Here is a 17,398-nt window from a genome sequence, read left to right as displayed (position 1 = left end):
ACTGTGGCGGAGTTGTGAGGTTGGACTAATTCCTCTGGCACTGAGGCTGATTGCAACAATACATCCTCATCCACACCTTGTGTAGAAAATATTGACGGGCAAACCACTTGCTGCACAGCTGTGTGGCATCTTTCATGAGAAAGTGCAACCTCTACATGTATCTTCCAATTATCCACCAACTTCATCACAAGCTGTCGGCCTGTATCCTGGTGTCCTGTGCAGTCTCACCCGCATTCTCCCAGATATATTCACTTTTACTATTTTGCCATTGTTCTGGGAGTTGCCGCTAGACTCCGCACTCAGAAACAACAGTTGGGTCCACCAGTTATAGTCAAAGTCATGCAGCATGGAAACAGGCCCGTCATCCCAACCAAGATGCCCATCTACACCATTCCTATTTGCTCACGTTTGACCAGTATCTCTCAAAATACCTTTCCTATCTAAATACCTTTGAAATGTTGTCGTTTCTCCATCAACCATTTCCTCGGACAGTTCGTTCCACATACATTAGACGCTCTGTGTGAAAAAGTTGTCCCTAACGTACTTTCTCCACTCACATTAAAGCTATGCCTTCTAGTTCTTCATTTTCCAGTCTTGGGAAAAAGACAGTGCATTCATCATGTCTATGCCCTTCCTGATATTGAACATCTCTATACGATCACACCTCCACCTCTGATGCTCCAAGGAATAAAGTCCAGGTCTTCTCAACTTCTCTTTTTAACACCATCCATCGAGTCCGGGAAAGATCCTGGTAAATCTTTTCTGCAGTCTTTCCAACTTAATTATATCTTTCCTATTGCAGGGTGTCCTAATAGGAAATGTAACGTCCCAACTTCTATACTCATTGTGTAGGAAGGAACTGCGGATGCTTGTTTAAACCGAAGATAGACACACAGCGGGACAGGCAGCGTCTCTGGAGAGAAGGAATGGGTGAAGAAGGGTCTCAACCCGAAAGGTCAACCGATCCTTCTCTCCGGAGATGCTGCCTGTCCCGCTGAGTTACTCCAACTTTTTGTGTCTATCTTCTATACTCATGGTCCTTACTGATGAAGGCTAGCCTGGCAAAGGCCTTCTTCACCTGCCCACTTGTGACTCCACTTTCAGGGAATTAAATATCTGCACTCCTAATTCCCTCTGTTGCACAACGCACCCCCAGCGCCCTATCTTTCATTGTGAAAGTCCTACCCTGGTTTGACTTCCCAAATGCAACACCTTACCTGAATTAAATTCAATTTGCCATTCTTGAACCCACTTTCCTCAGCAGATCAAGACCCCATTGCAATTCTTGATAGCCCTCCTCAGGGTCTATGATTCCACCTAAATTTAGCATAATCTGCAAATTCACTCACCACATCTTGCACATTCACATCCAAATCATTGATATAGATGAGAAATAACAATGGGCCCAGTACAGATCTGTGCGGGACATCACTAATTATAGGCCTCCAGTCTGAAAAACAACCTTCTACCATCAACTTCTGCTTCTTACCATCAAGCCATTTATGTATCCAATTCAGTAACTCTCCCTGGATTCTATCTGATCTAACCTTCCAGTGTAAAGTACCATGTGGAATCTCATCAAAAGCCTTGCTGAAATCAACATAGACTACGTCTACCGCATTGCCCTCGTTGACCTTCTTGGTTACTTCTTCAAAAACTGAAGTTACTATAAGGAGAGATCGCTGCAACATGGCAGAATACAGGCGTTACACTGTAAAGAACTCCCAGAACATTGTGCATCATTGGTGAGGAGGTATGGAAGAAATCTGGTGTGTTACATCATACATTTTTCACATTAGACCTGCAGGATTGAAGAGAAGGATGTGGTCAGATCTCTGTGGTATGAAGTCCAGTACATGAAACTGAGGGAGCAGCTTGGAAAGTGCAAGTTGACTGCAGTGCAGCGTTTCCGCTGCAGAAAGAGGTATGCAAGGAGATTCTAACCTGCCTGCCTGCCCCCACCCGCAGCACAATAACAGGCAGGCAGGTATGCTCATACAAGAGACTGCAGATGCTGGAACATGGAGCAATGATCTGCTGGAGGAACTCAGTGGGTCGAGCAGCATCTGTGGGTGGAAAGGAATGCTCGACGTAGCTCGAATGAATTTGTTGACCATTTCCTCCTCCCACTTCCCCTACTGATGCTGCTCGAGCCACTAAGTTTCACCAGAGGCAGCAGTAGAGTTGTTGCCTTACAATGTCGGAGACCTGGGTTCGATCCTGACTATGAGTGCTGTCTGTATAGAGTTTGTACGTTCTCCCTGTGACCACATGGGTTTTCTCCGGGTGCTCCGGTTTCTTCCCACACTCCAAAGACATACAAGTTTTTAGGCTCGGTAAAATTGTAAATTGTCCCAAGTGTATAGGATAGTGTTAGTGTACATTGATCGCTGGTCGGCGCAGACTCGGTGGGCTGAAGGGCCTGTTTCCGCACACTATCTCTAAAACTAAAAACTGAGCAGCGTATTGAGGCAGATGTGCCTAGATGTCTCTTCACAGCACAGCTGTGACACGCTAGCAGATGTTGCTTCAACCGGTGGCCATGGGCGCACACGGCTGGAAATTCACTGGCAGCATTCATGTTCACCGATGTTGTGCAGCAAAATAATGCAGAGGGTGGGGAACTCACTGAGATCTTGAAGTAAATTACATAAAGTGCCATTGAACCGTGACCCAGGGAATCCTGGTTATCCGGGATTGTCTCTCAGTGACCTTCCTTGGGGCAGTGTGGTCCATCTTCGACCATGATTGAATGGGGGAGTAAACTTGATGGGCCGAATGGCCTAACTCTACACCTATCACTGATGATCTTGTGTGACCACAAGTCAGGCCACTGCAGCAAAATGCATCAGGAGTGGGGCAACAACAGCCTTTCACACCATGTGGCAGATTGAGCCGTGCTCTGTCAGTCTGGTACCACGCAGACTGTCCCTGTGTCAGCACGTGGAAGGACTGGAGCATTGTGGTCTAAGGTGGACCGCACTGTCCCAAGGAAGGTCACCGAGAGACAACCCCGGATAACCAGGATTCCCCTGGGTCACGGTTCAATGGTACTTTACTTAATTTACTACAAGATGTCAGTGAGCTCCCCACCCTCTACATTTAACCCCCCCCCCCATTCCCCACAATCATCAGGCAGTTCATGACCCCACCCCTGGCTCCCTCACTACTATTCCTGATTTCCTCTCTCTGCCTCCTCAATGAAAGGTTCCTCGACCTGCAATAGCAATTTACCAGTTCCCACTCATTTCCTGAACCCACTCCCATACAAGTCCCTGTTCCTGATTCCATTGCCCCTCTGCTAACCTGTGTGGCAGGACAGCCAGACCCACATCTCGAGACCACCTTCCTCAACCACTTTGTCTGGCAGCTTGTTCCAGTTACTCACCACCCTCTGTGTGGAAAAGTTGTCCCTTGGGTCTTCTTCAAACCTTCCTCGTCTCACCTTAAATCTCTTTCATTTTAGACTCCCCTAACACAGAAAAAAGACTGCAACCATCCCACCTTATCTGTGCCCCTCATGATTTATATACCTCCATAATGACACTGCGAGAGTGATGGTGAGATACATGATGGAGGCCATCTTTGGGTGCCCAATAGGTCTAACGACGGTGCTTCGTGTACCTTCCAGGAACCCGCTGCCCTGCTCTCTGCGTGTGGAGGAGTTCAAGACCAGGACCCTGTCTCAGGAAGCCAGAGAACAGTTAAAAGCCTGGGCCAGAGGAAACAGTGCAAGCCCCAGTAGGGCAGAGCGGGTAAGGAGAGACCTGATTAGTACGGGTGTCAGAGGTTATGGGGAGAAGGCAGGAGAATGGGGTTAGGAGGCAGAGATAGGTCAGCCATGATTGAATGGGGGAGCAGACTTGATGGGCCGAATGGCCTAATTCTACTCCTATCACTTATGATCTTATGACGTGTGTGACCACAAGTCAGGACACTGCAGCCTATGCAGTCATTCTGACGAGGAATCAGTGAGGTATAATAACCATGGCAACCAGTCTGCACATAGCAGGCTCTTACAAAACCAGATTTTATTCTAATTGATAGCGTGGGTGGAAACAGAGGGAGAAGCAGGGGTGTATGTATCCCATCTCTCCTATGTCCTCCCTTCACAGTGCACACTCAGTTCTACCACCATCCCATCAATCTTCCCCCCCCTCCCCTGTCCCCTTCCACCGATATTCCTGCCTCCAACTTTACATTTCACTTCACTTTTTTACTTATTTCTTTGTGTCGTCTTTTCATCTCTAGCTTTTCTCCACCCATTTGCCAACCTCTCCCCCTCGCCCGTATCCACCTATCACTCGCCAGGCTTTGTCCTGTCCCCACCTCTGTCAGCTTCCTCCACCCATTACAATCAGTCTGAAAAAGGGTCCCAACACGAAATGTCACCATCCACGTCCTTCAGAAATGCTTCCTGACCCACTGGGTCACTCCAGCACTTTGTGCTTTGCTCAAGATTTCAGCATCTGCAGTTCTTTGTGTCTCCTGCTCCTATTTTCTTGCCTTTTTTTGTTTGCCCTTGGTGTCCACTGGGTGAGTGGCGAGGTGGGACTCCTGGTGTAGAGTGGTTCTTGGGTGTATGGAGAATGAGTGGAATGAATCTGTCGCGTGTTCCCGCTCTCTGAGCCAGAACGTTGCCAGCGACGTACAGGTCCCACCCTAAGACTGAGTGAAACCCTGACCCGCCCATATCTCTCTGTAGGAGAAGCTGATGGAGGAAACCCGTCTGAACCAGCAGCAGATCTACAACTGGTTTGCAAATTACAGGCGGAAACTCAAGAAAGCCACCAGCCAGCAAGAGAGTGTTGGAGCGTTAAATCAGAGCCCAGGATCTCCCCAACATTCGATGGGGAGATGTCCACAGATCGCTGTCGGGGGCAGCGGCAAGCTACCTGTCACAGGTAACTCTGCAATGGACATGTTCTCTCTCCCGGTTCATTCCCCACTTCCGGCTTTTTCTCAGTTTATTTCCCACTGTTCCCCATGTTCTGTATCCTGGTTCGTTGCCTGTTTTTCATTTGATTTGGCAATGCCAAGACTGTGTGTGCACCAGTTCTAACCCATCCCCCATCCATCGATGCCGCATTCCCAATCAGGAACTCTCCCCTGGTGGATTTCCCATTCCCGACCTTCCCTTGTTCCTGGATGATTCCCCATTCCCAACCGTCCCCTTCCCTTGGTGGATTCCCCATTCCCGACCTTACTCCTGTAGGATTCCCCATTCCCAACCTGCCTTTCTCCTGGTGGATGCGCCATTCCCAAAATTCCCTCTCCCTTGGTAGATTTCCCATTCCACACCTTCTCGCTCCTCTGGTGGAATCTCATTCCCCACCTTCCTTGTCTGCTCTGAATTCTCCATTCCAACCATCTCTCCTAAACAAAACACAGAATGCTGGCGTAACTCAATGGGTTAGGCAGATCTCTGGAAGACACGGAGAGCTGACATTTCAGTTTGGGACCATTCTTCAGACGAAGGGCCCTGACTTGAATCATCACCTTCTTCATGTATTCCAGAGATGCTGCCTGACCCACTGACTTTGTATATTTTTTTGAAAACCAGCATCTGCAGTTCCTTGTGTCTACATTTTCCTTCTCTCCTAATGGGTTTTCAATTCCCAACCTAGACTTAGTTGTATTGTTGTCACATTACTGAGATACAGTGAAAAGCTTTGGTTTGCAAGTTATCCAAGCATATCAGATATACTGTACATAAATACAATTGTCAAACTCAAGTGCAGCAAATAGAGCAATGGGGAAGATACAGAGTGCAGAATATAGTTAACATTTAAGTGCATCAGTTCCATAGATAAAGATAGATAGATAGTTCCATAGATAGATAGATAGGGTCTGAAGAAGGGTCTCGACCCGAAACATCACCCATTCCTTCTCTCCTGAGATGCTGCCTGACCTGCTGAGTTACTCCAGCTTTTTGTGAATAAATACCTTCGATTTGTACCAGCATCTGCAGTTATTTTCTTACAGTTCCATAGATAAAGTCCAATGGTCCACAATCGGACAGTATCCTAGTTTACGGAAGGACCATGCAGGTCTGATACAGAGGAGAAGAAGCTTATTCCTGAGTTTGGTGGTGCACGCTTTCAAGCTTCAGTACCTTCTGCCAGACAGGAGCAGGAAGAAGGAAGGACAAATCTTTGATTATGTTGACTGCTCTTCCGAGGCAGTGTAAAATGTAGATGGAATCAGTGGTGGGAAGTCTGGTCTGTGTGATGGACTGGGTTACCACTGCAACTCTGTGCAATGTTCCCGGCTCCCGCAAACCTCACCCAGCTCACATCCCCATATTCGCTTTATCCTCACTGGGGGCCTTTTCCCACACTGCCTTTAACCTCTCCAGTTCCCATTCCCACACTGTCTTTAATCTCTCCAGTTCCCATTCCCACACTGCATCTAACTTGTCAATTCCCATTCTCACATTGCCTTTAACTTCTCCAGTTCCCATTCCCACACCGCCATTAACTTCTCCAGTTCCCATTCCCACGCTTGCTTTAACCTCGTTGGAATCCTGTGCCCGCACACCCTTTAACCTGCATTAAAAAAATAAACTCAAAGTGGTGTATCGAGGAGTAAAATTCAATATTCCAGAAAACCTGGTGACACAAAAGGCCGGAATCTGGAGGAAAAAAGAACAAAGTGCTGGGGAAACTCAATGGGTCAGGCAGCATCTGTGGAGGGAAATGAACAGATGGCATTTCAGGGTGGGAGCTTTCTTCAAGACTTCCACTGACCAGTCCGGTATCACCAGTCCCAACGCTATCGGATTATGGGGGTTTCATGGTCCATATATTTCCCCACATTGGGAGATCGGACTAAAACATAGTGTACCAGAAGTAGTGTCACTGGAACTCTTTTGCAGTGTATGTAATTGCTAATTGGTTGCTATGCCTCTACGCTTTCAACGAGGCTTTGAAAACATCTTTGAACCTTGAATTCATATCTACAGCTTGGAATCTAACCACATGCTGAATAAAAAATTATTCCTCGAGTCACTACTGGTTCTTTGGCCAATGACCTTAAATCCGTCACTTCTCACTGTCGAGTGTTTTATTCCTGCATTCTGATTGTTTTAACAGCTCCATCCAATCTCATCCCTCCAATCTCTCTTCCAGGAAAACCCCGTTCCTCACATTATTGTGCAGAGTGCCTGGCTACCTTGTCTGCCCATTCAGCTACACATACCTGTTGTCACCCTGCTCAATGAATCATCCACGTCAGTATTATTCACAAACTTCTCAGTGCTTCAGCGAGTTTAAAGGGAGCATGGGTGTGGAGCTCCTGCAGGTTTGAATTAGTATATGCTGTGTGCAAGTCCATTTCACCTCCATATCTGTTTGGGCACTCCCTTAATGACTTGTTTCTACTCCAGTTCTGTGGCTTCAGAGGTGACTGTTGAGGGTCCCACATACTCTGCCACTGACAGGGTGGGTAGAGTCAGAGAGAGATGCAGCATGGAAACAAACAATTTGGCCCATCGAGTTCCTGCTGACAATCAACAACCCATTTCCAGTCATCTTATACTAATCAATTTTTTGTTATTCTACTCACATTCTCATCAACTCCCCCGGACTCAACCTACACACTTTACAGCAGCCAATTAACCTACCCACCCATGCCTCGTTTGGGATGTGCACCAAGCTGTCACAGGGAGAATATACAAACTCTACACACACAATACCTTAGGTCGTGATTGAACCCTAGTCTCTGGCACAATGAGGCAGTGACTCTACCAGCTGCCTCACTGGGCTGGGTCATTTATAAGAAACCCTGTTCTTTTTGCTATTTGTGCAGGGCTTTTGTATGGCCCTGTTGCCAGGAATCAAGATCTCATTGCCTTTATGAAAGCTGCTTTTTCACAGTGAGTGGCCGGGGGCTAGAAATCGCCAGGGGTCACTGGCAATGATTGAACTTTTGCCCTGTAGTCTCTAACCATGATGAGCGTTGGAACACAATTCCATCTGGTGTCAAACATGGAAGCACCATGGCCTATAATGTGTAATTAGATGGCCCGGGAGAGGATATGGATTCCTCAGTAGATTGGGAAGATTTCATGGAAGCAGCTTTGGTGCCAACGATGCAAACCTGGCACTGAGCACAGCTGAAGTGGATGATTCCTATCAGCACTAGGCTGCCCGCTCACTGCCCTGTGGCTCATTTAGGAATAGATCTGATTTGTGTGGGGAGCTGTGGACTGTTCTGCTTTGGCACAGTGTAGACTGGTGGCTTGTAAAAACTGTGTCTTAGCATCATATGGCACAGAAACAGACCCATTGGCCAATCTTATCCATGCTAACCACGATGCCCCATCTACACTGGTTCCATGGGCGTTTGGCCCATATCCCTCTAAACCTTTCCTGTGTGTTCAATAAAACCAGAGTATTTCTGTAAACTGTCTGTTCTTTCCCCAGATAACTATACTGCCGAGTATTTTGAATGGATTAAAAGTGAACGACAAACTAGTGTGATGGACTACACAGCTGCCACACGACCAGGACTGTCCACCCCACAGTAAGCGACCCAAGCCTTTGTGAATAGTCTAGTGTCAGTGATTGAGTGGGGAAGACAGAGAAACTCTGTCAATCCAGAGCAGCAGGTGGGGGAGGCAACTATTTCCTTCCTGTTGGGTGAAGGTCACCCTCTTTGGGGCCACCTTCCCTTTGAACAGACCATGTTGAATCACCTTGCTGCTAAATGCCAAGCCAGATCTTCATTTCAGTTGAAGGGGGATTGCTTAGGGCAGGGGTTCCCATCCTTTTTCGTCCCGTTTACCCCAGGCAATTTTGCAAAAGTAAATTTACCCCCGCCCTGTTTTGTTCAGTAATTTAAGTTTACACTTCTACCATAATAAAGCAACCGACAAAGGGGAAATTTTACAATATAGTTTTGGACATTATTATTTTGTTCAAATTTACCCCCTGGTTAGGTGAGATTTACCCCCTGGGGGTAAATTTACCCCAGGCTGGGAACCCTTGGCTTAGGGTGAGATGTGTATTCACTGGCCAGTGAGATAACACCTCAAGTTAAAATATTGGCTGTTTGAGAAGTCTTCTTGGTTTTTTTTTCTCACTAAAGGTTGAGCAGAACCCAACTTTGGACAGTTCCCCACTGATACCTTCCTCCCCCAAGGCCTGACTCTATCTCGGTTGCTGCCAACCATCCTTTCTCAGTGGCACAGTAGGTAGAGCCGCTGCCTCTGTTCAATCCTGTTCTCCGGCATGTTTTCTGGAAGCTCCGGTTTCATTCCAAAAACACGTGGGTTGTTGGTTAATTGTCCGCTGTGTATTGGCCCCTGGAGTGTGAATGAGTGGTGGAATCCGTGGTGGGGGAAGTTGGTGGGAATGCGGGGAAAATGAAAATGTAGGATTGGTGTAAATGGTCAGCATGAACTCGGTGGGCCAAAGGGCCTCTTTCCATACTATATCTCTCAGTGAATATATGACTGGGACTAACTAGGCACACGGAGCGTGGGAGAGTGATCGGGAGATGGTGGGAAGTTGAACTGCATTTTCTGTGTTCAGTTTGTGATCTGTTACACCGGACCTGGCAAAATGTGTCTGTCTCAGCTTCATCGTTTCTGAAATTGCTACCTCTTTCTCGCAGCCTCTTGGGGGAGAGGTTTGTGGATTTCTTGTGTGAAGCTTTTGGGTGAAGAGGGAGATGGGTGGGGGTGGGGGAGTGGGAAGGAATACTCTGTGTGTTGCTGAGACTGATGCGAGTGTCTTGTTTGATGAGCAGATGCTGCACCTCGGGACCTCCCTCCCACCAGCTCTTCCTCGCTGAGACAGACCCTGCCACCTTGCTGGAAGCAGCCTCGGGTTACTGGTGCCAGAAGGCGGAAGCAGCCCACAGCCTCGCCCAGCCGATCGTGCCCCTCTGCCCCTGCATGGCGATGTCGATGGCCGTGAAACTTGCACAGACCCCGCCGTTGATGATGACCTCCCAGCCGGCCTTTCCCCACAGACTCTTCGAGACGGCTCTCTGGTCCAGCGGGCAGTTTGAGAGTGCAGCAACCCTCGAGCATCTCCACCCAAGCCAAGATCTCCTCCGTCAAGGCAGCTTGGGTCTGTGCAACAGGGGCCATTTGTCACCAGATGACGCCAGCCCCTTCCACTCGTTCAGTAACCTTTTCCTCACTAACAGACCGCAGTCGGACATCAGGGAACTCCTGAGGGAGGAAATGGTTAATGGCGGATATCTGCACACGATGTGCCCGGATGCTGGCAATGCCAGCCAGATACTGCTGGACAGGAGCACTAAGGGGGATTCCAGCTGGCCAAGGCTCTTGCCCAGTGGTGCCAGCCATTACCTAGGTAAGGACAGTGTAGATGTTGGTCTCATGGGCTCTTTGGTAAAGGTATTGTTTGATGCAAAGGTGAACCACCCCAGTCGATGCTGGACTATTGGCATCTCAGTCAGTGGAGCGCAGTAGGGGCTTCAACAGGTGAATTTCCACCCCACACTTTCCAACCTTGCACCCACTTGCCTCTTCTCTCTGCAGAACCCAATTCAATGGTGGCAGCACCATCATGGAAGGTACAATTGAAACTTTTTAGAAACATCAGAACTAGAAGCATCTTCTCTGCCATTCAAGGGAGTCATGGTTGATCTTTTATCTCTGCACCACTTCCTTGCACTAACCCCCTGTCCATCCATTCCCTTAATACATAAACCAATCCATCCCTTCCGTTCACATCCTCAGTGACTGAGCTTCCACACCTCTCAGTCTCACGTTGCTGATTCTTTATCTCGAGACTGTTTCGCTGCCAGGGGAAACATCAATTCCAAACCTACCCTGCCGATCCCATAAGTATTTTCTGTTCCATGAGTTTGTCTCTCATTCTTCTCGTGAACACTGGCCCTGTGTGCTTACTGATAAAACAGACCAACCATCCCAGGACTCAAGCTGATGAATTTTCGCTGAAGTAACTAAAGCAGCAGACAAGGTGCTGTCTAAGGAAAGAGATTGGGAGTGGGGTTACTATTGCCAAGCGTACTGAGATATAGTGAAGGACTTTGTCTTGCTAAGCAGTCAAATCACACCACAAGTGAGCACAATCAAACCATGCAGAATATAATGTTACAGCTACAGAGAAAGTGCACATAAAAGAACGAGTGCATGGACTGCATGAGGTAGATTGAGTGATCGGGACAGAAAAACGCAAGAACAAAATGTGCTAGAAATACTCAGCAGCTGAAGCAGCATCTGTAGTGGGAGAACAGTCCGTTTCAGGTCAGTCGCCTTTCCCCGGTCTTAAGATGCATGTGGCTAGAAGGAAAGTTCAACTGTCGAGAGGTTAAATATTTGAGTAACTCAGTGACAAGAGGGGATGAAGGTGCAAATCAGTGGACATTTGGCCAATACAGAAACGTACAGCCCTGGAGGAGGAGACCGTCAGCGGTGTAAAGGCAAGTGGAGTCCAGGCAGATCAACATGGTCAGGGAGCAGGTCAGCCATGAAGGCACGGAGAATGAGACTGACTGGAACTTGTACCAAGCTCCAGGTCATTGCTGAAGCCAATTCTCTGCAGCAGGAACCAACCAAAACAAAGGCAGGAGTGGGGCATTTCAGCCCCTCAAGGCTGCTCTTCCACTAAATGACCAGGAGCAGGAGCCTTTCACTATCAGCAGTGTGTCTGCCCTCTGTGACACTGATGGAGCAGAATGGCTGGAACCCTCTTGTAGTAAGAAGTGATCTCTAGCACCATCACACTTCATCCACATTGTTGGAGATATCTTTATTAATTGTACTCCCACCTCTATCCTGAGCATCCTCAACCCCCGGAGATTCCCGATATTCTGGTGTGAGGGTGACAATGTGTGTTTGGTCCATCAGCTCCTTTTCCCGATGGAAGAATCCTTGCACCTGGAGGGTTTGGTGGTCCTGAAGAGGGTGAGGCAGGGACTGAAGGAATGCCGCACTGTGTAGATGGAGAAGGAGCCGGGAGCTACAGAGGAGGTAGAGTGTGAGAATCTTTGTTCCCGTTTTACCTTTCCAAGTAATTTCCACGTCAACATAGAATACGATGACTGGAACTGCCCTTTGGTATTGATGGAAGATCCGAAGAGCCAATCATTTGCGTTCATTGGTCACACAGTCAAACCGCATGGAAACAGGCCCTTCGGCCCACTTGCCCAGGCCGATCAGGATGCCCCATCTACACCAGTCCCACCTGCCCATGCTTGGCCATATCCCTCTAAGCCTTTCCCAATCCATGGTACCCTGCCTGTTCAGGTACTGAGCCTCACGAATCATGTTTTTCCCACTAGTTTTAGACTTCCCTGCCCTAGGAAAAGACTGTGGCTATTCACCTTATCTCTACCCTTCATGACTCTATAAACCTTTATGAGGACACCCCTCAGCCTCCTATGCTCCAGGGAAAAAGACCCAGCCGAGCCAACCTCTCCTTATAACTCCAGGTCCAGTAACATCTTCATAAATCTTTTCTACTCCCTTTCCAATTTCATGACATCCTTCCTGTAGTACAGCAACCAGAAGTGTTTTGTGTACATGGTGCTTCAAATGTGGCCTCACCTACATCTTGTAGATCTGCAACTTGTCCCCCCAACTCCTGCACTCAATGCACTGTCCAACAAAGACAAGTGTCTATATACAGCTTCTTCGCCTCCTTGTCTACCTGTGTCACTACTTTCATGGAATGATGTACCTGCACTCCCAGGTCTCTCTGTTCTACAACACTCCCCAGGCCCCTGCCCTTTACTGTGCGAGTCCTGTCTGCTTTGTCTTGCCAAAACACAACATCTCACATTTATCTGAATTAAACTCTATCTACCATTCCTCGGCCAATTGGCCCAGTTGATCTAGATCCCTTCCGAATCTAAGATAACCTTCTTCCCTATCCACTGCACCACCAATTTTAGTGTCATCTGCAAACTTACGAACCATGCTGCTTACATTCATATCCATTTTGTTAACATAAATAAATGGACCCAGTACCTGTAACTATGAACCTCTGGTGAACAGACCGTGATGCCTAGAATTGGACCTCCCACCTTCAGGACACAGAAATCGATGTGTGATGCAAAGCCAGGCCTCTGCAGTGAAAGTGATGTCCCTGCGCCCATCACTTGTTCACTCCTCAGAGCTGAGCTCGCCTGCAGTTCCCCACCAGGGATGACGTCGTCAAAAGCTCCGACTGTGGAGAGCATCGGAGCTAAACCTTCCTCCTCTCATCCTGACGGACTCTCAATGCAAAAGCCATCAGATTCAGGCTGGTGACCTCACTCCCAATGATGAATGAGCTCTTCTAGTTTAGGGGTCCCCAGGCTAATTATGGCACTGTGGCGGTGCCCGGGGATTAGGCCACTCCCTGGGTCATCCCCCTCATCACTGAGTGGACAGGGCTGGGGAGGGGTCTGGAGCTACGGGGTTTGCCTGAAGGGGCTACTCGTGCGGGAAACTGAAGAGAGTGGATGTTCTGATGCTATATTAAAGTTACTGTCAATCCTTACCTGGCGTCTTGCCTGATTCCTGCTGCATCCAGACCCATTACAGCACCTCAAATATGAGCTGGCTGAGGCCTGTTCAATCAATGCAGGGTGAGGATAGAAACCTACGCTCTGCTGTCAATGGTTCAGTGCAACTTTCACCAAATAATGCAGAAACTGCTTTTACTGGCTGGTATTTGATGAGTGATGAACAAAACTCATGGGGCAGACGATTTATTCTACTGGACTGAGCAATGGTTTATATTTCTACAGGGTTTGCCATGGATGTAGTAGTTAACTCTGGTCATTGGATGACTGATTGCCTTAATGTAACACTTTACGCAGGTTTAAATCAGCCATCACAAGCAATCCTTGGCGAATGCTCTGAAGACTGCAGTCCACAAAGCAACGTCGATGGTGTGAAGATAGATTGCAGGAGGTAAGGAGGGGTTGTGGGAAGAGGAAGGCATGGAACATCTTTGAATTTGTTTTTTTGTGAATTACTTTATTGAAGTGAAAAATCTGATTTTAATTAATATTTTTCATTCTCAAAATAGAATTTGCCCTCCATTTTAAAACAAGTAGAGATGAAGTCACTTGGTCGATCTACACTCACCATATCCATCAGTGCCTCCTTGAGTCTGCTCTACCATTCAGTGAGATCACTTTCTTGCTTGTTTCCCACAACAGGGTGGTACTGAACCTAATCTTCGGTCTTGAAAAGGGCCTTGGGGGACGGGGCAGGGATCTGTGCTGGTGGCTTGGAAGCTGTGAATCATGTGACCTTAACCTCTCAGGTGGGAGCAGTCCAGGAACAAGGGTATGGCCAAAGGTCGTCCCATATCTCAGCGCTGACTGCCTCAGAAAGCCAGCACCTGCAGATACATTGTTCACCTCTGGAGCTGTCTGCCCCAAAGAATTGTGGAAACCAGCTCAATGAAAGTACATAAAGAACAGCGATGTGAGAACTGCTGGGATCTGGCAGAGCAAAGGAGTTGAGGCCTGATGAAGGCTCTTTGGTGAAGGGGAGTTAAAATGGTTGCTACCATCATGAATAGAAACAAGATGGTGTGGCACTGAAAAAATCACGGCAAAAGAAACTGATTTCTTGACACAGGAATTCTCTGGACCATATGTGACAATTCTCCCCATTGGGTTATGCTATGTACACACTTCCTTGTGTTATAGTCATAGAGAGATATAGCATGGAAACAAGCCCTTTGGCCCATCACGTCCAACTGACTAAAAAGCACTCATTTCACTAATTCTATTTTAACCCATTTAATTCTCCCCACATTACCATCAACATCCCCAGATTCTCCCACTCACCTACACACTGAAGCAACCAGTTAACCTACAAACCTAAATATATTTTGGGATGTGGGAGGAAAATGTAGCAGCTCGAGGAAACCTATGCGGTCGCAAAATAAATCTGGAAGCGCCAGTCAGATAGCACCTGAGGTCAGGATGTAACCTAGGTCCCAGATCTATGAGGTAGCAGCTTCAAAACTAAAGGATGTAATTTAGAAATCAGCAGTGTGTAACATTGAACAGGATGACCCCGAGCCACTGTGAGCAGTGAAGTGGCTGCTGCCATTCTAATGGTGGCCTGTGTCACGTTCTGCAGGGGCGGCACTGAGCTGGAATATTTAAATCACAGTGCAGTGAGAGCCTTTAACGGCAACACAGATACATGCTGCTCAGGTGTTGATTGGATTGTTTGTGTTTAAATGGCACTCGTTTAGGAGTCAGCCTTCTTCCTGTAATTGGCAGGTTTCTTCACATTGTACAGCTCATCTCCTTCCTATTCACCCTGTATATTCATCGAACAAAAGCGACACATCAGGTGGTGTTGCTGAGATCTGTCCCAGTGAAGCTGGGTGATGCCATTCATTCATTCACTCTCTTCAGCATTTTTATTCCATCATGCTCTTCATAAACTCTTGTCCGTTTCCATCCAGGCTTCTGGTGTTCAAAGGACCGAGCCAGTTCAGCACACTGTCACCTTACTCCCGTTTTATAGAGAGTGGGTGAGGTTTCAGGGGGCAGTAATTATTTGTCTTGTTTCTCTCTTGTGTTCGCAGGCTGACGTACGTAAAGGTTGAGACGGAGGTGTGGTGCCATCCACAACACAGCCAGGTCCGTGGATACGCTGAGCTCTCCCCCCATCCCATGATGTTGCCTACGTCAGATGCTGTATTTTTCACGTAATGAGCTGGACACAGGGGCAAGCTCTTCCCATTATAAACCCTATTAGACCCTGCACTCCATTAATACAACTCCTAATTTTTCCAAAGAATCTCCAAACTAGTTTCTTGACCTTACACCGCCTTAAATCACGAGACCTGCCTCCTCCCTCCTTGAAACAAGTGCAAAGAGCGCTTGTTTTTTTTTGCCACAAACTTCAGACCCGTTCGTCCAGCTGCCTCTGTGCTCTCTCCCTCTGCTTCACCCCAAGCCAGATCTCCCCCAATGACCCTTCTGCATTTGCTATGAACTCCTCTCTTCTTTCTCTCATGCTCCCTGGTTCTCTTAGATCCCATGAGCCTCCTCCAGCTCTCCCACAAACCTTATGCCAAGAAACTTCTGCCCCTGTCCTATCTGTTTCATTCCTCGTACCAAAGCCCTCAGCCCCTGCTAAGCATTTTTGGTTTAATTTATCTCTCCTCATGTGAGAGTCCCCACTGTTAATTAATGTACTGTGGTTGAATTGGTCGAATCCCTCCCGGAATCAGGAAGCTGTTTGTTCACATCCCGTTCCAAAGATGAGAACGGATGGTTTGCCCACTCTGGTCAGCACTGAGGGCCTGTCAAAGTAGGTGTCTTTTACATCAGAATATAAACCAAAGACCCCCTCTGCTCTCAGGAGACTGAAGGATTACCTGGGATAGACACAAAATGCTGGAGTAACTCAGTGGGACGGGCAGCATCTCTGGAGAGAAGGAATGGGTGACATTTCGGGATGGAATGGGTGGCCTTTCGGACCTGAAGAAGGATCTCGATCCAAAACACCACCCATTCCTTCTTTCCAGAGATGCTTCCTGTCCCGCTGAGTTACTCCAGCATTTTGTGTCTATCTTTGGTTTAAACTGGCATCTGCAGTTCCTTCCTACACAAGGTTTACCTGGGCCTTCTTGGAAGAGTGGTGGAGTTTGTTTGTTGTCCCAGCCAATATTTCCAAGTCGACCAGCTCACTGAAGCAGACTTACCGAGCAGTGTTTGCTCGTTCTCCCTTTGACCCTGTGGGATTTCCCAAAGACACGTCAGTTTCCTCCTATATCTCAAAGACATGTGAGTTAGCAGGTCATTTGGCCACTGAGTGGTAGAATCTGGGGAGAGCTGTTTGGAATGTAGACAGAATAATATGGGATCAATGAAGCAGTGGAATAAATGCAAGCTTAGTGGTTGGCACAAACTCAATGGGCTGAAGGGCCTGTTTCCATGCTATATGACTCTATGACATTGAGGGTGGGCTAGTTTGTCATCCCTGCTGATACCCACTGTCGCTCCGCATGGCTGGAATGGACCCACACAGGGACTGGTGTGGGTCCGTGACATGCAGAATGATGTTCCTGTTCTGTGTCTTCCAGGTTCAGCAGGGCACTAAATTGGACATAGCAGCACAGGCCCTGATCCAGCTCTCCCAGATACCCATCGGCTGCCTTTCAACAGAAGACAGCACTGCTTCCACAGACTGCCAGAGAACATGGGAGTCATAAGAACACACAAGCAATGACTTTTATCTCAGTTCCCTCGGGAGTCAGGAGAGCTTTATCTGTGTGAGGCAACACCCTTCAGGCTGGTGCTGTGAGTTTGAGCAATCCACTGTGTTCATTGAGAACACTGTCAGCAAGCCAGTGGGGAGGAGGGCATCAGTCTGGGTTCACTCTAACTGGTTGGTCGTAGAGCAAACGATCTTCGGTTTACATGGAAA

At 47.8% G+C, this 17,398-nt stretch overlaps 1 protein-coding gene across 1 annotated transcript; it reads left to right on the top strand.

The window, feature by feature from the left end:
* Positions 1–9,727: 9,727 nt before the first annotated feature.
* LOC144606071 (uncharacterized) lies at positions 9,728–17,183 on the top strand. Its single transcript, XM_078421874.1, has 5 exons — positions 9,728–10,328; positions 11,852–11,974; positions 13,810–13,903; positions 15,549–15,603; positions 17,055–17,183. The coding sequence occupies exons 1-5, from the start codon at positions 9,728–9,730 to the stop codon at positions 17,181–17,183; spliced, it is 1,002 nt and encodes a 333-aa protein (XP_078278000.1).
* Positions 17,184–17,398: the final 215 nt, after the last annotated feature.

The sequence above is a fragment of the Rhinoraja longicauda genome, chromosome 25 (genome assembly GCF_053455715.1).
Source record: "Rhinoraja longicauda isolate Sanriku21f chromosome 25, sRhiLon1.1, whole genome shotgun sequence".
NCBI classification, from domain to species: Eukaryota; Metazoa; Chordata; class Chondrichthyes; order Rajiformes; family Arhynchobatidae; genus Rhinoraja; species Rhinoraja longicauda.
Note: the sequence above shows the minus strand (reverse complement) of the source record. Positions and strands in the feature narration are given on the sequence as shown.